This window comes from Mobula hypostoma, chromosome 16 (assembly GCF_963921235.1).
Source record: "Mobula hypostoma chromosome 16, sMobHyp1.1, whole genome shotgun sequence".
Lineage (NCBI taxonomy): Eukaryota > Metazoa > Chordata > Chondrichthyes > Myliobatiformes > Myliobatidae > Mobula > Mobula hypostoma.
Window position 1 is genome coordinate 70,650,919 of NC_086112.1, and position 23,334 is coordinate 70,674,252.

Consider the following 23,334-nt stretch of genomic DNA (forward strand, 5'->3'; position numbering starts at 1 on the left):
CCAGACAGGGTAGTTTGAGTATCTCAGAAACTGCTGACCACCTGGGATTTTTACACAAAACGGACTATAGTATTTATAGAGAATGGTGCTAAAAACAAAAAAAAAAATCCAGTGTGTGGCAGTTCTGTGGGCATAAATGGCTTGTTAACGAGAGAGTCGGAGGAGAAATGCCAGACTGGTTCAAGGTGACAGGAGAGCATTTCTGAACACCCGATATGTGGAACACTAAAGTGGATAGGCTACAGCAGCAAAAGACCATGCAGCGTTCCACTCCTGTGGTCACACACTACTGTGCATGCTTCCTTCAACACCAGGTGTGTTAACAACCTTTACTTTTCCTCAGAAGAGCTGCAGAATTCTCCTGGTATTATTGACAAAGTGTATCCCTAAGCTAGTATAAAGATTATCTGATCATCATCATGTTGGTGTTTTTGGGATTTGTATCTGCATTTTTTATATTAGTAAGTCAATAGACAAAACATGTATGTACAGTACTTAGGATTGTAAATCATTGCTGAGCTCTTGTAAGTGTGGTCCTGCCATAAGCTTTTCTTTACATTTCCTCAGTATTTAAGCCAAAGATCACAAAATGGTGTTGTTTTACATTGTGTGTGACTGTCTCTTGACTGCTTGTTGTTGCATGTTCAGTTCCCAATCCATTAATCTGCTGAGTGAAGTAACAGTTCCTATTACCAAAGTTTTCATGGGTTCCAACTACACTATGAGCATACTAGGCCTGGTTTGGATTGTAATCAGTAAGCTGCAATTTGCACTGCTAAGCCTCAGCTGGAACTCTTAACTGTACATAACCTTGGAAGAACTCCAAAAAGACACTGTCATAAATAAGTGGAAAGTGAATTTAGTAAAAGTATGGGAAGAGGGGGAAATTATTACAGATGTGTAATTCTGTTTAAACTTTTATATTTAATAAATGGGAATTTCTTCAAGTGAGTGCAGAAGAGGACATTCACCAGAATATGGATCTCTAGTAATGCTGGGGCAAGAATTGCGCAAAAATGGTGAAAAAGTGGAAGTTAAAGGAAGATTTAGGAGTGTGGTTCAGAAAAGTGAAAAGTTTTGATAGGGTTAAAAGTTAAAGCTATTTCCACTGAAAGTGTGGTTGGTAATTAGAGCATACAGATTCCTGGCAAAGAACTGGGGGAATTGAGGACAATTTTTTTCTCTGTGGTGAGTCAAGATGACCTAGAATGAACTCACTGAAAGAGCAATGGAAATAAATTCAGTTACTGCTTTCAGTTCTCCTGGATCAAGATGGTTCAGCGGGTTAAGTATTATCATCCATCTCTAAAAATTGAATTCCAATTATCTTTATACTGATGTAATAAAAATCTCTAAATTTGTAGTGTGTGATGTGAAATGAAATTGGGTTATTTTTATTAAGAACATAAGAGGCAGCAGGAGTCAACCATTCAGCCCTTCTTGTAATTTTCAGCCCAGTTCCTACAACAAATCAAGTGAAAAAACTTTGGCAGTTATGTAACTGGTGGTATGGGATATTTTAAGTGGGTATAACCTGGGACTGCATAATAGGACACTGCAAAAGAGAGATTTAGTCCGCATTTAAATCTACCTTTGTACTGTTTGCTGGGACAGTGTGGAAGAAGCTTTACTCTTTATCTAACATACTGTGCAATTGACCTGAGAGTGTTAGGTGGAACCTGGCAGAAGTAGCAATATCCTATCCTTAACAATATTGTACTTGATCTTACCCAGGAATATCTGTTAGGGCAGGGCAGAGGGAGAGCACCTGCCCAAGCCTTCCAGTTACATTTACACCAGCTATAAATATAATTAGTTGGATCTGCCCAATCTATCCTGATACGAAATAGTAAGGCCAGAGCCTTGTGCAAGTTTTAATAATTTTTGCAGTTGTGATACAGAACAAATACTGTTCTTGAAACAGTTGAATCAAACTTTGACAGCTAGGTAAACTGTGTTTCCAGGTTTTGCCTATTGCCAAAGCTGTCAAGATGGATTTATTTTGAATGACTGTAGCATTCAAAAGTACTTCAAAAAGTCCAGTTAAACAATTAAAAATAAATAATAATTGAAAATAATATGCACAACAAAATTATTTAAAAAAGATGAAGCAAACTCAATTGATTCAGAATAAGCAAATGATCTTATCTTTAGCTTTCTCATTTGTAGTCATCCCTCTCCATTCAAATAAGCAGTCTAGGTGTTCTGTGCCAGGTCTGACCTAGTGCAGGTTCAGCGGGTGGATTCATAGGTTCTTTACACTCTGCAAGTAGACTCCATCAGGATTCTAACATCTGAGCAGAGACAGGCAATTTCTGGTGGAACTTGTTGAACAGGTTTGGGAATAGCAGTTTTGTTGAAATCATAAACATACTAATCCTTAAGAGGTAAATAGAGAAATTTGGGGTAATAGTAACACTTCCCAGCAAGGTTTGGTCTGTTTCACAGGTGACATACAAGACCTTTATTCCTAGTCAGTCCCTATTTTTTTTCCATGACTATTCCAAAATGCATGGATTAGGGTCACTACCTCTAAAATTTCCCTTACTGACATTCTCTCTACCTGACTAGTTACATTCCCCAAAACAAGGTTCAATGCTCCTTACCTCATCGATTTGTCTACATAGTGTTAAAAAGGGTCTTTGATCTGAAACATTAGTTCAATTTCTCTTCCCACAGATGTAGCCAAATCTGCTGAGCATTTACAGCAGTTTTTGTTTTTATGTGGGAGGGTTGTTTTATCTACTCCACGAGAATTGGTTTGGTATGCTTCTAACCACAGTGTTCTTGAACTGAGAGTGTTTGATCTGAATAGGAAATGCGTTATTGTACGGAATTAAGCTGACCTGTTTATGATCAGGTTTAACTGGTCAACACAAGTATAACTTTTATTCTGTACAACACTGTATTTAGAGTGCTTGAAGAAATAGCACAAAGATGGAGTAAAATTAAAACTGTAGGATTCATTTACCTGCCCCTGGAGCATTTGTGATAGGATGATTTTTACTCCACTCCATATCTAATCCCCCAAATATTTGATGGGTAAGAGCAAACTATTGACCAGGACAAAATTGGACAGATAGAGTAGCAGATGGAATTTAATGCCAATATGTGTGAAATGGTGCAGTGCAAACAATCTAATTGGGGTAGGGCATAAATTATGAAAGGCAGGACCATAGGAAATACTGAGGAACAGAAGGATCTTAATGTATACATCCATGAAGGCAGCATAGGTAGCTTTAGGTATGTAGGTGGTGGCAGCCTTGATCAGCCAGAACATAGAATATAAGACATTGTGCATATTTATAGAAGTTTGGTTAGTCAACAACTAGAATACTGTGTGCAGTTCCAGTTGCCACTCTATATATTTTACTGGACGATATGCCAATGAGATTTAATTTGATGTTGCCTGTTATATGGAGAGACCGAAAATACGGGGTTTGTTTTTTGTTTTCCTTGGAGTGGAAGAGGCAAAGGTGGGGCCTAATAGAGCTATAAAAAATTTGAGTGTCATAGACAATTAATAGTGAGAAACATATCCCCATAATGCAGATGTATGTATAAAACTAGAGGGTGTAGATTTAAGGTGAGGAGTTAGAGTAAATCTGAGGGAGGGGGGAATTTTCAGCTATTGGTTGGAATGCGCTCTCTGAGATGGTTGTGGAGACAGATTCTCACACAGTATTGAAAAGATATCTGGATGAGAATGTGAATTACCAACGCACAGAGGACTACCAAGCAAGTGTTGGTAAACAGGTGGCATGTACATGGTGACTGAAGGTTCAAATTCTGTGTAGTAAGACTGACATTAGGAGGAACTCTACAACTCTTCAAAATATTGTTATGAATTACAGCATGTTGCATCTGCAGAGGGAGTTGCAATTTTGACCATGTGCATATTTTATAGTTGGACAATTAATTAATGTTTACCATTTCTTTAGCGTAAATTCATAAATTGCAACCGTGGCTAGAGATGGTATCTGCTGTGGTAATGGAAAAGACTAATAACAAATCATTCTTGTAACGTGGAAGTCACAGTTAAAATAACATCATTCTTACTCACCAAGGAGTAATACCAGTACTACCAGCACATGCGCACCTTTTTCAGAAACATCATTGGAATTTCCAGTAGTTTTTATCTATGCTTCAGATAGAATTCAGTTTACAGGAATTATTCTCATGGGTGCAGATCAATGATTATTTGTGTTTTCAACTTCTGTTCAATTTTCACAGTTATTAGATTACCTTGAAGATTTTGCAGTACTTTCTGGAATAAATAAGGTAGATCCTCAGTAATTAAACACCAGTTCTCCAAAGGCTCAAAAAGAATTACTTAAAATTGGTGAGACTAGAGGCATGTTTTAAGAACTTCAATTTCTATGCACTGAAGTATTGGAAGAAAAACCTCTTAATTTTTGTTTGCATCCTTTCATATTTCTCAAACTGTTTAATTTGACAGTAAAGTTAGCATGTGCTTAAAAAAACACAGGACTTAGTTGAGGACAGGCAGTGGAGTTATTAAGGGCAGTCCTGTTTGCTAGACATAATGGATTTTCTTTACCAAGTGGTCAGCTGATGTGACCAATTGGTTGTGGCAGGATACAGCAATGGAGACATCATCTGGATTTTCAGAAAGCTCTTTGGAAATACGCCAAAGCATATATCCTGTATTGTGCTGTAGGTTTTCTATGTTTTTATGTTCTACTGGTCATGATCTGTGAAGAACTTGTCAAAGGCAGGTCGTGCCTTACGAGCCTGATTGAATTTTTTGAGGATGTGACTAAACACATTGATGAAGGTAGAGCAGTAGATATAGGTTTTCAGCAAGGCATTAGGTAAGGTACCCCATGCAAGGCTTATTGAGAAAGTAAGGAGGCATGGGATCGAAGGGGACATTGCTTTGTGGATCCAGAACTGGCTGTCCACAGGAGGCAAAGGGTCATATTCTGCATGGAGGTTGGTGACCAGTGGTGTGCCTCAGGGATCTGTTCTGGGACCCCTACTCTTCCTGATTTTTATAAATGACCTGGATGAGGAAGTGGAGGGATGGGTTAGTAAATTTGCTGATGACGCAAAGGTTGGAGGTGTTGTGGATCGTGTCGAGGGCTGTCAGATGTTACAGCGGGACATTTATAAATGCAAAACTGGACTGAGAAGTGGCAGATGGAGTTCAACCCAGATAAATATGAGGTGGTTCGTTTTGGTAGGTCAAATATCATGGCAGCATATAGTATTAATGGTAAGACTCTTGGCAGTGTAGAGGATCAGAGGGACCTTGGGGTCCAAGTCCATCGAACACTCAAAGCTGCTGCGAGGTTGACTGTGTGGTTAAGAAGGCATATACAGTGCATTGGCCTTCTTCAATCATGGGATTGAGTTTAAGAACCAAAAGGTAATGTTGCAGCTATATAGGACCCTGGTTAGCCCCACTTGGAGTACTGTGCTCATTTCTAGTCGCCTCACTACAGGAGGGATGTGGAAGCCATAGAAAGGGTGCAGAGGAGATTTACAAGGATGTTGCCTGGATTGGGGAGCATGCCTTATGAGAATAGGTTGAGTGAACTTGGCTTTTTCTCCTTGGAGCGATGAGAGATGACCTGATAGAGGTGTATAAGATGATGAGAGGCATTGCTCGTGTGAATAACCAGAGGCTTTTTCCCAGGGCTCGAATGGCTAGCACGAGAGGGCACAGTTTTAAGGTGCTTGGAAGTAGCTACAGAGGAGATATCAGGGGTAAGTATTTTATGCAGAGTGGTGAGTGCGTGGAATGGGCTGCTGGTGATGGTGGTGGAGGCAGATATGATAGGGTCTCTTAAGAAACTCCTGGATAGGTACATGGAGCTTAGAAAAGTAGAGGGCTATGGGTAACCCTAGGTAATTTCTAAGGTAAAGACATGTTTGGCACAGCTTTGTGAGGCGAAGGGCCTGTATTGTGCTGTAGGTTTTCTATTCTTCTATGTTTCTATGAATTACTTGATTCTGGCATGGTCCTGGCAGACTGAAAGATTGCAAATGTCACACCACTCTTTAAGAACGGCAGAAGGCAAAAGAAAGGAAATAAAAGGCCAGTTAGCCTAACCTCAGTGGTTGGGAAAGTGTTGGGGACTTTTATTAAGGATGAGGTTTTGGGGTACTTGGAGACTGATGTTAAATAAGGCAAAGTCAGCATGGTCTCTGTCAAGGGAAGTCGCCTGACAAATCTGTTAAGTTCTTCGAGGAAGTAACCAGCAGGGTAAACAAAGGAGAGGCAGTGGATATCACTTACTTGGATTTTCAGAAGGCATTTCATAAAGTGCCACATATGAAACTGCTTAACAAGGTAAAATCCTGTGGTGTTACAGGAGATATACTGGCATGGATAGAGGAATGGCTGACAGGCAGGAGGCATTGAGTGGGAATAAAAGGGGCTTTTCTGGTTGGCTGCCAGTGACTAGTGGTGTTCCTCAGGGTCAGTATTGAGACTGTTACTTTTCACATTGTTTGGCAATACTGTAATTTGGATAATGGAATTAATGGCTTTGTGGCAAAGTTTGCAGATGATACAAAGATAGGTGGGGGTAGGTAGTGCTGAGGAAGCAATGCAATTGCAGCAGGACTTAGACAAATTGGAAGAATGGGCAAAAACGTGACAGATGGGATACAGTGTTGGGAAATGTATGATAATGGATTTTGGTAAAATGAACAATAGTGTGGACTATTATCTAAATGGGGAGAAGGTTCAAACATCAGAGGTGCAGGGGGACTTGGGAGTTCTTGTGCAATATTCCCAGAAAGCTAATTCAAAGGATGAGTCTGTGGTAAAGAAGGCAAATGTAAAGTTGGCATTTATCTCAGGGGGCATAGAATATAAAAGCAAGGAGATAATGGAGAGGCTTTATAGGATCCTGGTCAGGTCACACTTGGAATATTGTTGATAGTTTTGGGCTCCATATCTCAAAAGGCCCCATATCCCAAAAGAGGTTCATGAGGATGATTCCAGAAATGAAGGGGTTAAAACATATGAGGAGCATTTGACATATTTGGGCTTGTACTTACTGGGGGATCTGATTGAAAAGGCTAGATAGGGTGGATGTGGAGAGGATGTGTCCTATGGTGGAGGCATCTAGAACAAAAGGTCACAGCCTCAAAATTGAGGGTGACCTTTTAGAACAGTGGTAAGGAGGAATTTTTTTAGCCAGAATGTAGGGAATCTGTGAAATGCTCTGCCACAGACTGTGGTGGAGGCTAAGTCCATGGGTATATTTAAGACCGAAGTTGATCGTTTCCTGATTGGTCACAGCATCAAAGGATATGATGAGAAGGTGAGTATATGGGGTTGAGTGGGATCTGGGATCAGCCATGATGGAATAGTGGAACAGACTCGATGGGCTGAATGGCTTAATTCTGCTCAAATGTTTTATGGTCTCAGTGTGAGTATATTTACTGGTTTCCCAGTGTACTAACAAAATGATCAGATGCTTGATGAATCACATCCAAAAATTAAAGAAGTATGTTATATTTGCAACAAGGGGAAAATAAAAGAAGGAATCAGTTGAACAGCAGAGTGGGATTAAGTGGATGAACTGCAGTGAACCCTGGTGTAGATTTATTGAGCCAAAAGTCTAGCAAAAGGAATAAAAGTTTTGTTTTATCTCAAAGGTATGTGGATTTCAAAACAACTGTTGGTTCTAAGATCAAGCCAGATTTTTTTTTTGGGTAGATATATGAAAGTATGTGGCCCAAACATAGCTAAAGTGTTCTGACATGCCAATCACCCATGATCTGTTTGAGATACAGGCTAAGAATCTGAACTATTCAGACGAGATTTCCTTGACATTTCATGATCCAACACAAATTTGGACAGCAGGGATCCTCTTGCAAGTGTTGAGTCAGTGACTACCTGAAAGCAGCTTAGATTTTTTTTCTACTATGGTTAACAGGCCAAGTTCCTTTTCAGTTTCTACTGTAGTACTTGGCTCAGATAGGCAGGAAGGTGGAATTTTAACCTGAGCAATCCAAGAACAACATGTAGCTGAAATTACAATGCTGTTTTTTTTCCAAGTGAACAAAGCCAAATTTCTTCATTGTGTCCATTGAAATGTGATGAATGAGGAAGACTGGACTTCAATTAGTTTGGCTGAAGTAAAACATAACTTGGCACAGTTGAACAAGATGCTGTCAACTCATTTGTAGATTATTAGGAATTTAAAAAAATATAATTTGGCAACATTTAATATGATTAGCACTTTGTGCAACAAGCAATGCCATGGCCCCAAGCATCATAAAGCAAATGGCTCTGAAATGGCATAAGTCATGTACTCTTCAAGCATGGATCAGTGCATGGATATTCTGGCCATTAATGAAACTTGTTTGAGAGAGGGGTAGGATTGGGTGATTAATGTACCAGGTTTTCGAAGTTTTAGAAAAGGTAGAGGAGGAGGTAAAAGGAGGGGGGTAGGGAGTTGCACTACTAATCAAGGACAGTATTACAGCTGCACTCAAAGGAGACGTAATGAAGGGGTCAGACACCGAGTCCGTTTGGGTGTAACTCAGGAATTGGAAGGGTGCAATCAGATTGAGGAACAGATATGTAAATAGATTAAGAAAATGTGCACAAATGATAGGGCTGTTGTCATGGGGGGACTTCAACTTCCCTAATATAAATTAGCATCTTTTTAGTGTAAGGAGTTTAGATGGGGCTGAATATGTTAAGTGTATCCAGGAAGGTTTCTTAATCCAATATGTGGACGGTCCAACGAGAGGAGGGGCCGTACTGGACCTGGTGTTGGGTAATGAGCCTCGCCAGGTGACTGACCTTTCACTGGGTGAGCAATTAGGTAACAGTGACCACAACTTGTTAACTCTCAGGAAAGCTATAGATAAGGATAGGTATGGTCTACGTGAGAGAGTCTTAAATTTAAGTAGGGCAAATTACGAGGGTATTAGGCAGGAACTAAGAGGTGGTAATTGGGAGGATGTTTTTCCCTGCAACTCCATATCAGACATATGTTTAAAGATAAGTTGCACAAAGTACAGGAAAGTTATGTTCCTGTTAGAAGGAAAGATGGGGATGGAAATAGAAGAGAAGCTTAGACAGTGGTGATGAATTTAGTCAAGAAGAAAAAGGAAAAGCACATAAAGCTTTGTAAGTCAGGATCAGTCAAAGCAAATAAGGAGATAAGTAAGCCAAAAAAGAACTAAAGAAGGGAATTAGGAAAGCCAGGAGGGACCAATACAAGTCCTTAGCAAGTAGGATTAAAGTGAATCCCAAGGCATTCTATACATGCATCAAGAGCAAGAGGATAACTAGTGAGAGGGTGGAACCACTCAAGGATAAAGGGGGAACACTTACTTGGATGCAGAGAATGGGAGTGTGGTACTTACTGAGTAACTTACTTCAGTATTTACCAGGGAAGAGGATATGGAGTACCAGGAGATCAGCGCTGAGTGTTATAAATTCATTAGTGTGTTTAGAGGTCAAGGAAGAGGAAGTGTTGGACTTCCTAATAAGTATTAATGTTGATAAGTTGCCAGGGCATGATGGGATTTACCTAAGCTATTGAAGGAGGCAAGAGATGACATTGCTGGGCCCTTGACCAGTATCTTCATGGCCTCCTGAGTTCCTCCAGCTTTTTGTGTGTTTTTTCATGTCCTTTCTAGCCATAGGTGATATCCTGGAGGACTGGTGAGTGGTTAACGTTGTACATTTATTTCAGAAGGGAATGAGTGAATATCCTGGAAACTATAGACCAGTGAGTCTCACGTCGGTTGTAGGGAAATTGCTGGATAAAATTGTTAAGGATAGGATATATGAGCATTTGAAAACCCATGGTCTAATTAGGGAGAGCCAGCATGGCTTTGTGTGTGGCAGGTTGTGCCTTACCAACTTGATTTGAGTTTTTTGTAAAGTTGACTAGATAGATTAATGAGGGTAGGGCGGTGGATGTTACCTAAATAGATTTTAGTAAGCACTTGACAAAGTCCCTCATGGGAGCTCCGCAGGGATCTGTGCTGGGACCTTTGCTGTTTGTGATGTATATAATTGACCTGGATGAAAATGTAGATGGATGAGTTAGTAAATTTATTGATAATACCAAGATTGGTGGAGTTGTGGATAGTGTAGAAGACTGGCAAAGAATATAGCATGAAATAGATCAGTTGTAGATATGGGCTGAGAAATGGCAGATAGAGTTTAATCCAGATAACTATGAGGTGTTGTCCCTCGGCAGGGCAAATGCAAGGAGACAGTACACTGTTAGGAGCAAGGTCTTAACAGTGTTGCTGAACAGAGAGATCTTGTGATCCAAGTTCATAACTCGTTGAAAGTGGCAACATAGGTGGATAAGGTGGTAAAGAAGGCTTATGGAATAATTGCTTTTATTAGTCAAGGCATTAAATTCAGGAGGTTATGTTACAACTTTATAAAACTCTGCTTAGGCCAAATCTGGAGTTCTTGTTCTAAAGGAAGGACGTTAAGGCTTTGGAGAGGGTGCAGAAGAGTTTTACCAGGCTACTGCCTGGTTTGAGGGCATGTGCTATCATGGGAGGCTGGATAAACCAGGGTTGTTTTCTCTGGAGCGCCAGTGGCCGAGGGGAGATCTGGTAGAGGTTTACAAGATTATTAGAGGCAGAGATAGAGTGGGCAGAGTGTATCTGTTTCCCAGGGTTGAAATGTCTAATACCAGAGGGCATACATTGAAGGTGAGAGGGAGTAGTTTCAAAAGGGATGTGAGGGGTATGTTTTTCGCTCAGAGTAATGGATACCTGGAATATGCCATCTGGTCTGGAGGCAAATACATTAGAGGTTTGTAAGATTTTTTGGATAGGCACATGAATATGAGGAAGATGGAGGGATTAGTGTTTGTGTGTTTTTGATTAGATTTTTATCTGGTTTGGCACAAGTTTGTGGGCCGAATAGCCTTTTCCTGTGCTGTACTGTTTTGTGGGAAGACAGGGAGATCTCCAGTGTCCCTGACCACTACAACTGCGAGAAGTGCGTCCAGCTGCAGCTTCTAACAAACACGCTGAGCTGGAGCTCGAAATGGATGAACTCTGGATGACTTAGGAGGCAGAAGGGGTGATAGATAAGACATATGGAGAGGTAGTTAGATCCAAGGTACAGGGCACAAGAAACTGTGACATCGGGAAGGGGAAAGCAGTTAAGGAGCCAGTGCAGAGTACTCCTGTGGCCATCCCCCTCAACAACAAGTATCCAACACTTTGGATACTGTCGGGGAGAGGGGGATGACCTAACAGAGGAAAGTCACAGTGCTTGGGTCTCTGGTGAGTCCAGCTCTGTGACTCAGAAGGGAAGGGGGGAGAAAAGGCTCACTGTGATGATAGGCCAGGAGATTCTGTGGGTGAGAATGAGATTCTGGATGGTATGTTATCTCCTGGATGCCAGGGTCCAGGACATCTCAGATCGAGTCCTCAGCATTTGTAAGTGGAAGGGTAAACAGCCAGAGTTTTTGGTCCATGTAGGTACCAATGACATAGGTAGGACAAGTAACAAGGTTTTGCATAGGGAGTTCAGGGAGTTGGGTGCTAAGTTAAAGGGCAGGACCTCCAGGGTTGTGATCTCAGGATTGCTACCCATGTCACGTGCTAGTGAGACCAGAACTAGAAAGTTTATAGTTTAATACATGGCTAAGGAGTTGATGTAGGAGGGAGGGAAATAAGATTTTTGGATCATTGGGCTCCCTTCCAAGAAAGGTGAGACCTATACAGAAGGGACTGTTTGCACCTGAACTGGAGGGGGCTAATAGTCCTAGCAGGAAGGTTTGTTAATGCTGCACAGTGGAGTTTAAACTATAGTTGCAGGTGGATGGCAACCAGAGTACCAGAGCAGTGGGTGGAGAGGTTGTGGAGGCAAATGTTGGTAACACCTCAGACAGAGTTAGAAGTCAAAAGGTTGAGTGTGGTGCAACTAGTGTCCTGAGCTGTATGTATTTCAATACAAGAAGTATCAGAGGAAAGGCATTTAATAGTGCTGAATATAAGGTAGCTGATTTACATACGGAGGCAATGTGTAGTGAGGAGAGGCTGTTGATAGGGCGAAATTGCTGTCAACAGGATAAGTTACAACGTAAAAGGCGGACAAAATTGAAAAGGGTGAATACAGGACTGAAGTTGCTATATTTGAATGTGCGCAGTATAAGGAATAAGGTAGATGAACTTGCAGCACAGTTACAGATTGGCATGTATGATGTTGTATGTTTCACTGAACCATGGCTGAAAGATTATAGCTGGGAGTTCAAAGCACAAAGGTACACATTGTATCAAAAAAACAGGAAGGAAGGCAGAGAGGGTGGTATTGCTCTATTAGTAAAAACTTAAATGAAATCATTAGAAAGAGGTGACCAAGGGTCGGAAGGTGTTGAATCATTGTGACTAGAGCTAAGGAACTGCAAAGGTAAAAGGACCCTGATGGGAGTTGTACATAGACCCTCAAACAGTAGTAAGGATGTGGCCGACAAATTACAATGGGAGATAAAAAATGCTTGCCAAAAGGGCAATGTTACAATAGTCATGGGGGACTTCAATATTCAGGTAGATTGGGAAAATCAGTTTGGTGCAAGATTCCAAGAGGGGGAATTTCTAGAATGCCTATAAGATGGCTTTTCAGAGCGGCTCATTGAGCCCAATAGAGGATCGGCTGTTCTGGATTGGTGGCTGTGCAATGAACCAGAATTGATTGAAGAGCTTAAGGTGAAAGAACCCCTAGGGGATGTGATCATAATATGTTCAAATTCACCCTGAAATTTGAGAAGGAGAAGCTAAAGTCAGATGTATCAATGTTACAGTAGAGTAAAGGGAATTATAGTGGCATGAGAGAGGAGTTGGCCAGCATTGATTGATTAAAAAAAACACTGGCAGAGATGACAGTAGAGCAGCATTGGCTGGAATTTCTGGAAGCAATTTGGAAGGCACAGAATATATACCATAGAAACCATAGAAACCTTAGACACCACAGTACAGAAACAGGCCTTTTGGCCCTTCTTGGCTGTGCCGAACCATTTTCTGCCTAGTCCCACTGACCTGCACACGGACCATATCCCTCCATACACCTCCCATCCATGTATCTGTCCAATTTATTCTTAAATGTTAAAAAAGAACCCGCATTTACCACCTCATCTGGCAGCTCATTCCATACCCCCACCACTCTGTGTGAAGAAGCCCCCCCTAATGTTCCCTTTAAACTTTTCCCCCCTCACCCTAAATCCATGTCCTCTGGTTTTTTTCTCCCCTTGCCTCAGTGGAAAAAACCTGCTTGCATTCACTCTATCTATACCCATCATAATTTTATATACCTCTATCAAATCTCCCCTCATTCTTTAACGCTCCAGGGAATAAAGTCCCAACCTATTCAACCTTTCTCTGTAACTGAGTTTTTCAAGTCCCGGCAACATCCTTGTAAACCTTCTCTGCACTCTTTCAACCTTATTTATATCCTTCCTGTAATTTGGTGACCAAAACTGAACACAATACTCCAGATTCGGCCTCACCAATGCCTCATACAACCTCATCATAACATTCCAGCTCTTATACTCAATACTTCGATTAATAAAGGCCAAAGTACCAAAAGATCTCTTTACGACCCTATCTACCTGTGATGCCACTTTTAGGGAATTTTGTATCTGTATTCCCAGATCCCTCTGTTCCACTGCACTCCTCAGTGCCTTACCATTAACCCTGTATGTTCTACGTTGGTTTGTCCTTCCAACGTGCAATACCTCACACTTGTCAGTATTAAACTCCATCTGCCATTTTTTAGCCCATTTTTCCAGCTGGTCCAAGTCCCTCTGCAGGCTCTGAAAACCTTCCTCACTGTCTACTACACCTCCAATCTTTGTATCATCAGCAAATTTGCTGATCCAATTTAGCACATTATCATCCAGATCATTGATATAGATAACAAATAACAATGGACCCAGCACTGATCCCTGTGGCACACCACTAGTCACGGGCCTCCACTCAGAGAAGCAATTCTTTACCACCACTCTCTGGCTTCTTCCATCAAGCCAATGTCTAATCCAATTTACCACCTCTCCATGTATACCTAGCAACTGAATTTTCCTAACTAACCTCCCATGCGGGACCTTGTCAAAGGCCTTACTGAAGTCCATGTAGACAATATCCACTGCCTTCCCTTCATCCACTTCCCTGGTAACCTCCTCAAAAAACTCCAATAGATTGGTCAAACATGACCTACCACGCACAAAGCCATGTTGACTCTCCCTAATAAGCCCCAGTCTATCCAAATGCTTGTAGATTCTGTCTCTTAGTACTCCCTCCAATAACTTACCTACTACCGATGTTAAATTTACTGGCCTATAATTTCCCGGATTACTTTTCGATCCTTTTTTAAACAATGGAACAACATGAGCCACTCTCCAATCCTCTGGCATCTCACCTGTAGATAGCGACATTTTGAATATTTCAGCCAGGGCCCCTGCAATTTCAACACTAGTCTTCTTCAAGGTCCGAGGGAACACCCTGTCAGGTCCCGGGGATTTATCCACTTTAATTTTCCTCAAGACAGCAAGGACCTCCTCCTTTTCGATCTGTACAGTTTCCATGATCTCACTACTTGTTTCCCTTAATTCCATAGACTTCATGCCAGTTTCCTTGGTAAATACAGACGCAAAAAACCTATTTAAGATCTCCCCCATTTCCTTTGGTTCCGCATATAGCCGACCACTCTGACCTTCAAGAGGACCAATTTTATCCCTTACAATCCTTTTGCTCTTAATATACTTGTAAAAGCTCTTTGGATTATCCTTCACTTTGACTGCCAAGGCAACCTCATGTCTTCTTTTAGCCCTCCTGATTTTCTTGCACTTCTTATACTCCTCAAGCACCTTATTTACTCCCTGCTTCCTATACACGTCATACAACTCCCTCTTCTTCTTTATCAGAGTTGCAATATCCGTTGAGAACCAAGGTTCCTTATTCCTATTCACCTTGCCTTTAATCCTGACAGGAACATACAAATTCTGCACTCTCAAAATTTCTGCTTTGAAGGCTTCCCACCTACCGATCACATCCTTGCCAGAGAACAACCTGTCCCAATCCACGCTTTTTAGATCCTTTCTCATTTCTTCAAATTTGGTCTTCTTCCAGTTAAAAACCTCAACCCTAGGACCAGATCTATCCTTGTCCATGATCAAGTTGAAACTAATGGTGTTATGATCACTGGAACCAAAGTGCTCCCCTACACAGACTTCTGTCACTTGTCCTAACTCGTTTCCTACGAGGAGATCCAATATTGCATCCCCTCTAGTTGGTCCCTCTATATATTGATTTAGAAAACTTTCCTGAACACATTTTACAAACTCTAAACCATCTAGACCCCGAACAGTATGGGAGACCCAATCAATATATGGAAAATTAAAATCCCCTACCACCACAACTTTATGTTTCCTGCAGTTGCCTGCTATCTCTCTGCAGATTTGCACTTCCAATTCTCCGGGTGGTCTGTAATACAATCCCACTAATGTGGCCATACCTTTCCTGTTTCTCAGCTCCACCCACAAGGACTCAGTAGACAAGCCCTCTAATCTGTCCTGCCTGAGCACTGCTGTAATATTTTCCCTAACAAGCAATGCCACTCCCCCACCTTTCATTCCTCTGCCTCGATCACATCTGAAACATCAGAACCCTGGAATATTAAGCTGCCAGTCCTGCCCCTCCTGTAGCCAAGTTTCACTAATTTCTACAACGTCATAATTCCACGTGTCAATCCACGCCCTCAACTCATCCGCCTTCCCCGCAATACTCCTAGCGTTGAAATATATACACCTCTGAAAATTTTTACCACCACTCACAACCTTTCTATTAGTGGATTTGCTTGAACTTTTAACATCATTTATTTTCACCCCAGCCACACTGTCACATACATCCCAAAGAGGAAGAAGGATTCTAAAGGATATATGATATAACTGTGGCTAACAAGGGAAGTCAGTGAACATAAAAGCCAAAGGGAGGGCATATAATAAAGCAAAAATTAGTGGGAAGTAAGAGGATTGGGAAGCTTTTAAAAACCATCAGAAGGCAGCTAAAAAAGTAATTAAGGAGGTAAAGATAGAATATGAAAGTAAACTATCCAATAGTATTAAAGAGGTACCAAAAGTTTCTTCAGATACATAAAGTATGAAAGAGAGGCAAGAGTGGGTATCGGACCATTGGAAAACGATGCTGAAGAGAGAATGATGAGATACAAGGAAATGGCAGATGAACTGAATAAGTATTTTGCATCAGTCTTCACTGTGGAAGACAGTAGCAGTATGGTGGAAGTTCCAGATATCAGGGGTCACGAAATGTGTGAAGTTACCATTACTAGAATCAGAATCAGATTGAATATCTCTGGAATATCTCGTGAGATTTGTTAATTTTACGACAACTGTCCAATGAAATGCATGATAAATAAAGAGAGAAAAGAAAACTGAGTTATATTAAGTATATATATAGTAGTTAAATTACAATAAGTGGTGCAAAATAATATAAATAAAAAAGTAGTGAGGTAGTGTTCATGGGTTCAATGTCCATTTAGATATTGGATGGCAGAGGGGAAGACGCTGTTCCTGAATTGCTGAGTGTGTTCCTTCAGACTTCTGTATCTCCTTCCTGGCAGTAACAGTGAGACGAGGTCATGTCCTATGATGTATGTCACCTCCTTGAAGATGAATCGGACATTACGGAAGCTGGCACCCATGATAGAGCTGACTACTTTTGCAAGTTTCTGCAACATTTCGATCTTGTACAGTGGCCCCCACCCCTCTCTGTACCAAATGGTGATGCAGTCAGTCAGAGCGCTCTCCACAGATATTTTCAAGTGTTTTAGCTGACAAGCCAAATTTTCTGAAACTCTTAATGAAATAGAACCACTGTCTTGCCTTCTTTATAGCTGCATTAATATATTGCATCCAGATTAGATCTTCAGAGATATTGACACCCAGGAACTTGAAATTGTTCACTCTCTCCACTCCTGATCCCTCTCTGAGGATTGGTTTTTGTTCCCTTGTCTTACCGTTTCTGAAGTCCACAATCAACTCTTTGGTCTTGCTGATGTTGAGAGCAAGGTTGTTAGTATGACTCCACTCAACTAACTGGCATATCTTGCTCCTGTACGACCTTTTGTCACCAGAGAAGGTTCTTGGGAAACTGAAAGGTCTGAAGGTGGATAAGTCATCTGGACCAGAGACTACTTAACAAGCTACGAGCCCATGGTATTACAGGAAAGGTTGTAGCATGGATAAAGCAGTGGTTGAATAGCAGGAGACAAAGAGTGGGAATAACGGGAGCCCTTTCTGGTTGGCTGCCAGTGACTAGTGGTGTTCCACAGGGGTCTGTGTTGGGAGCGATTTTTTGATGGCATATGTCAATGATTTGGACGATGGAATTGATGCCTTTGTTGCAAAGTTTGCAGACAATATGAAGATAGTTTTGAGGAAGTAGAGAGGCTACAGAAGGACTTAGACAGATTAGGAGAATAGGCAAAGAAGTGGTAGATGGAATATAGTGTCAGGAAGGTCATGGTCATGCACTTTGGCAGAAGAAATGAAAGGGTGGGGGTTGACTAAACGGGGAAGAATACAAAAAACTAAAGTGCAAAGGGAGTTGGGAGTCCTTCTGCAGGATTCCCTAAAGGTTAATTTGCAGGTTGAATCTGTGGTAAGGCAGGCAAATGCAATGTTAGCATTCATTTTAAGAGGACTAAATAGAAAAGAAGGATGTAATGTTGAGACTTTATAAAGCACTGGTGAGACCTCACTTGGAGTATTGTGAGCAGTTTTGGGCCACTTATCTTAGGACGGATATGCTGAAACTGGAGAAGGTTTAAAGGAGGTTCACAAAAATGATTCCAGGATTCAGTGGTTTGTCATATGAAGAGTTTTTGCTGGCTCTGAGCTTGTATTGCCAAGAATTCAGAAAAATGAGGAGTGACCTAATTGAAACCTATCAAATTGTGAAAGGCCTTGACAGGGTGGATGTGGAGAGGATGTCTCTGTGATGGGAGAGTCTAAGACTAGAGGATATAGCCTCAGAATAGATGGGCTTAACTTTTAGAATTTAGCCAGAGAGTGGTAAATCTGGCAGCTGTGGAGGCCACATTCTTGGGTGTATTGAAGGAAGTGGTTGATAGATTCAGATTAGTCATGGCATGAAGTGTCACGGGGCAGAAGACTGGGGCTGAGAGGGAAGTGGATGAGCCATAATGAAATCTTGAAGCAGACTTGATGGGTCAAATGGCCTAATTCTGCTCCTCTGTCTTATGGTCTTATTAACCTACTCATTGAAACATCTTTGGAATGTGGGAGGAAACTGGAGAACTTGGAGGAAACCTACGCATCCAAGTTGTGAATCCCCTTAGCAGCTAACAACAAACTTATTAACCCTAATTACTAATGTAGTATGGAGATGAGTCAGACCATTTCCACGTTGCTAATTCCTAATATCACCAGTGTCCAAATGGCTAGTTTTTAAAAAATTTATAAATATTGGCTTAAACTGCCCTTCTCTTTGGAAGTGTGCTGTGAAGTGTTTTATATCCAACAGACAAGGCAGATGGACTTTCTTCTCACTGTCTAATCTGAAAAATCTGAAAACACCATCATCACCATTGCGGCACCCCTTTGCTACTGTTCTAGAATAGCAGCTTTGAAAATGTGCTTTGACTTTGAAGCATGAGTTACTACTGAGACTATATAAAAATACTGTATCAGGGTTTCATTGTTCCTTTATCTCTTTAAAGAGGCTGCAACAAGCTCATGGCTAAGATAAGTCAATCATCTATTATGTATCAGAAATTATCACTGGATAACAGTATGATAGGCAAGTAGAAAGGCAAGAACAATGAGCAGTGGTGCATATTGGTGTGATTAGAGGCTGGGAGCAACCAAGCAAACCGCCATTTAGTGAGTGCAGGTTACAATTTGATTATGATTCCTGAAACCTCTGCCACAGGTGAAATGGGTTTTTGATATCCAAATTAAAACATCAGAGGGTATAAAATCGGTGAAGGGAAGATGAAGGGAAACCATGTAAATTGAGAATAAAGTTTTGTGAAAGCAATGCAGTGATAGAGGGAAGCCTGATGACCTTGTGAATTGTGTGATAAGCAGGTAATTAGAATATGAACAGAACAGAAATTCAAGGACATTAATTTTTCAGTAGACATGCTCACAATAAACCCATAGTTAAGTGATAGATCTTGGGCTGTTCTTTATATCGGGCACTGGCTATCTATCATCGCTGATGACAATTCAGGCCGAGAGTGACAGCCTGAAACTAGCACAGGGCCCCCTACTTGCGAATCTGTGCACAGCATTGTGCTCTATTGGGCCTTGCCCACTCTTGCAGAGAATGTAGTTTCACTCAGAAAACCTTATGTTTCTTGTTTGCTTACATCAGGGTCCCAGTAAGCTCTTTTCTGCTCTTTGTGGATGTCACTGCTGATTATTTTTAAAGCCAGTGGACCACCCATACATCTGAGCAAAAACAAACACTAACTTGCTCAAAATGTCCAGCAACCACTGGTATTGTCACATTTGTAAGATGTCCCAATATGCAAGTATGCTCCATAAGAGTATAGAAACAGAAAATAAAAACTAGGCACTGCACTAGTGAATATTTTTTTGTTTTTTCTTTGTATAATTTTTCTGGTAAAGTAAATGGGGGAAGTAAAAGATTCAGAAATGCACGATTTAAACTTATTTAGTGTGTGGAGGAGTTTATTGAGATTGTGCTCTTTGTTTGCTCTGTGTTTCTTTGGACTTAGCATTTCCACAAGCAATTGTGACGGGAATATTAAACTATAATGAATTTCCAATTTGACAATAATATGCGAAACTTGACACCTGTGTCACAATGTGTGAAAAGCAGTCGAGATACCGAGGGTAAGATACAATTTCTGGAATATTATCTGCTGTTTCGTTATGTTAAAAAGCATTTCTCCTCTTTCAGATACGTTCAGTTGGTAACCTTGTGGATGGCCCTCAAGCAGACCAGATGGAACAGGAAAGAGCCAGTCATGTCGAGGACAAGAGACTGAGTCCAGTGCTAACGATCCATTGCTACTCCCCAGGGTGCCCAGCTGAAGCCCTGTCAGTGAAGGGTGAAACTGTGAGTGAGTTACACCAACAACCAGAAATTGAGCCACACCAAGTCAATGGAGATTGCAAATGGAACAGTGTGAAAAGCAGCTACATTGAGAGCCTCGCACAGCAACAGGAAGGAAACTCTCAGAACCCTGAGGCTCAGCGAGAAACGCTAAGAGCCTCCAAGAATGTGCAGAATGGCATTAAGCATGCCCTCAGTGAATTTTCTTTGTATGGGCTTCAGCAATGCAAGAAAATAAAGTTGGTTGAAGAGGCAAATGGACAGGTTGTGGACGTAGAGAATCAAGAGGTCAATGTGAAAAGGTGCATTTGGGAAAAGGGTGGACTTTGTGAGACTGATGGGCAGAATTCACCGGGAGATACGAACAAGCCTCCTGCTCCTGACAGTGAAGCTCCCGGATGCCTCCAACCACAATCAAAACGGAAGGTTATCAAGCAAGTTGACAGTTACAAAAATGGAGACGTTCTCCCCTGCTTTGAAATCAACCAGGTGCCAATTGCAAATGGTGCTATAAGTTCTGCATCTTCCACAAACATCCAGCAGGATGGTCTCCGGGTGCTGACTCCGGGCTACCCAGAGTACTTTTTTACTGCTTCATCCCGAGAATACACCAGAATATCTCAGACCACAGCTCCCTCACATACCTCATTGTCCCGCGGGAGCTCCCCCTCTGCACCACCACCAGCCTCCGGTGGAGTCAGTACAGAAGCTTACACCTGGGGGAGGGGCGGCAGCTTCCTGGTGACGCCGGGGGTGTATTCGCCGAAAGCAGAAGGGCAGATTAAGCAACAGCTTCAGCAGGTAGTGGCGGCCATGAACCAGGAAGGGCAGAAACATCCACCCACCGACAGCCCAGGCTCTGCAGGCTTCAGCAGGACCTCTAGCAGTGACTCTGACATGATTTCTTGGACTGGTGCTACTGGTCTGTCCAACACTTTGTCACAAATAACAGCAGGGCTCGGCTTCCTTCCCAACAATCAGGGCCCACTGGAGACGACGGGCAGCAGGCATTCTCCGCGACGAGCTGAGGCTGTGGGGCTGCTGCAAATAGCAAGGCCCCAGTCATCCTGCGGAGAGCAGGAGCAGTACGGCCTGGCCGAGGGTGGGCTCTTAGCTCGGCTGCACGGCAGCTCTCAAGGTGGAGAGCCGACTCAACAGGCACAGGCTGACACCCAGCCGCCTCCTCAGCAACTGGAGCAGGAGAAGACTTGTGTCTGGGGCGACCCTGGGCAGCAGACCAATGTCCCGCCTCCTCAGCAGCACCGAGGGGCTGCCCCATTCCAGGGGTCGGAGGGCTTGAAGAAGGGCGAAGGGCAGAAGGCGGAGCCGGAGCCCCGGGTGCAGTTGTACCGGCCGGAATCAGCTCCACAGTACCTGCTCCCTGCGAAGGTGGAAACCCCGGCTGCAAGGACATCGCTGCTGCAAGGCGTGGCTCCAGACCGTCCCCACTCTGTGCCCCGACCGTCGGACATGCTGCTGGTGAATCCCTGTCTGCAGTCCTGGCACTTGGAGCAGCAGGGAGTGGGGAGATTAGCTCCCGCTTCCCACCCTTGGCCACAGGAGCCCCAGACACAACGGTTACAGCTTGCTCCTGATCCCGGACACATGGCGCCAATTTCCAACCACACTTACCAGAGCAGCGGCGGACAACAGCCTGGTGGTGGCTTAAAGCAAGTGGAGCTCATCAAATTGCAAACCACAGTGGGGACGTCAAGTGAGCGACAGTCCCATCCAATGCAGAAACACCACAGCCAGCCTCAGTATACCCAAAGTCCGGCTCAGAGAAAACTAAACGAGTCTCAGTCAAACAAGGTCATTCTGTCTTACTGTGAGGACAAGCAGACTAGCCCAGATGGGACAAGACTGTACGGGGTAGAAAGCAGTGTGAGCCAAGGTTTTCTGCTGCTAAGCAAAGGCACTGATTTACCACAAGATCAACACACCCAGCAGGAGCCAGGGCAAGCACAGAATCCAAAGCAACAAGTCCATCACACATCTGTTATCCAGCAAACCCAGCAGTTACCAGTCCATCACCAACACTCACAGGTGCAAGCTGAACTCCACAAACACTCTGCCCACAGAACTGCGCAGGATTATTCCGTCTCTCACTCGCACCCAGCCTCACTGCAAATGCTCCAAAGCGCGCAAAATGAAGCTCCATCCGTTAAGAAGGAAGACAATGTTCAAGCAACCGCAGCACTTAAATCCCACTTATTGCCACAGGAAGACAGTCAAATAAGACTACACCAACAAAAAATGCAAGATTTCAAAGGACTTCTTAAAGTGATTAAGACTGAGAAAGAATCTCCTACAGGCCCTTCACCGATACTCTCCAGCGCCCAACTGAAAAATGAAGCTGAAGTAGTGAACGTTATTAAACAACAAAGCCAGCAATTCAGCTGTGACCGGCAAAGACAAGAAAGAAGCATCATTGAAGCACTGGAGCAGCGCTTCAAAGAGTACCATCTCTCCTTCCCTTTTGAACAGCAATCAAGTGTCAAGTCGCCTAAGCAAGTGAAGGTAGAAACTACAGGACCACTCACTGTTTTGTCTGCTACTGCAGATTTTGAGTCTGATATGGGCGGCGACTGTCCCTCTGCCCAGCAAACCAGCTCTTCCACAGAGGCCACACCGACAAAAAAACGGCCAGGATCCACTCTGAGTAATTTTTTAGAGTCACCCATGAAACTTTTAGACACTCCTATTAAAAGCTTATTGGATACCCCGAAAAAGACACAGTTTGATGTCCCGGCATGTAGCTGTGTTGGTAAGTAATATCATCTTGCTTTCCAATGTACATTTATCCCATTTTGTTTCAGTTTTTCTAACATACATGTTGTGTGGGATTTTAAAGATCCATGTATGCAACATCAAGTGTAGAGTCCAGCTCTAACATTTCTGTTTCCTTTATCAGAAATAGAACAATTGAAGTTCTTCATGCATGGTATTCCCCTTACGTTTCTATCTTGGCCTCACATTTATCCAAGAGTTAATGTTAATTTTCTCCTGTTCTTCACAGCTTCCCTAACATTGAACTTGACCTGTGCATTTAGCAAAGGCAACTCTCCAGCTCTCTAATTCTCACAAGACTGAAAGATTGTGGCTAGTATCACAAATCTCCATCCATACCTTCCTTGATAACTTCAGGTGTATCATTCACACACAAAGCCATTTGAAGAAGAATGTATCCAAAACATTATTCCCAGACATATAAACCACAGACCACACGCACAA

General features: G+C 42.4%; 1 protein-coding gene across 2 annotated transcripts in view; it reads left to right on the forward strand.

The window, feature by feature from the left end:
* LOC134357478 (methylcytosine dioxygenase TET2-like) overlaps positions 1-23,334 on the forward strand; it is a 188,568-nt gene that overhangs the window by 95,968 nt on the left and 69,266 nt on the right. For both annotated transcript variants that reach the window (XM_063069096.1, XM_063069097.1), the window contains one exon: positions 19,945-22,867. In XM_063069096.1, the coding sequence (XP_062925166.1) occupies positions 19,990-22,867 (2,878 nt within the window). In that variant the 5' untranslated portion in view covers positions 19,945-19,989. The remainder of the gene's footprint in view (positions 1-19,944; positions 22,868-23,334) is intronic.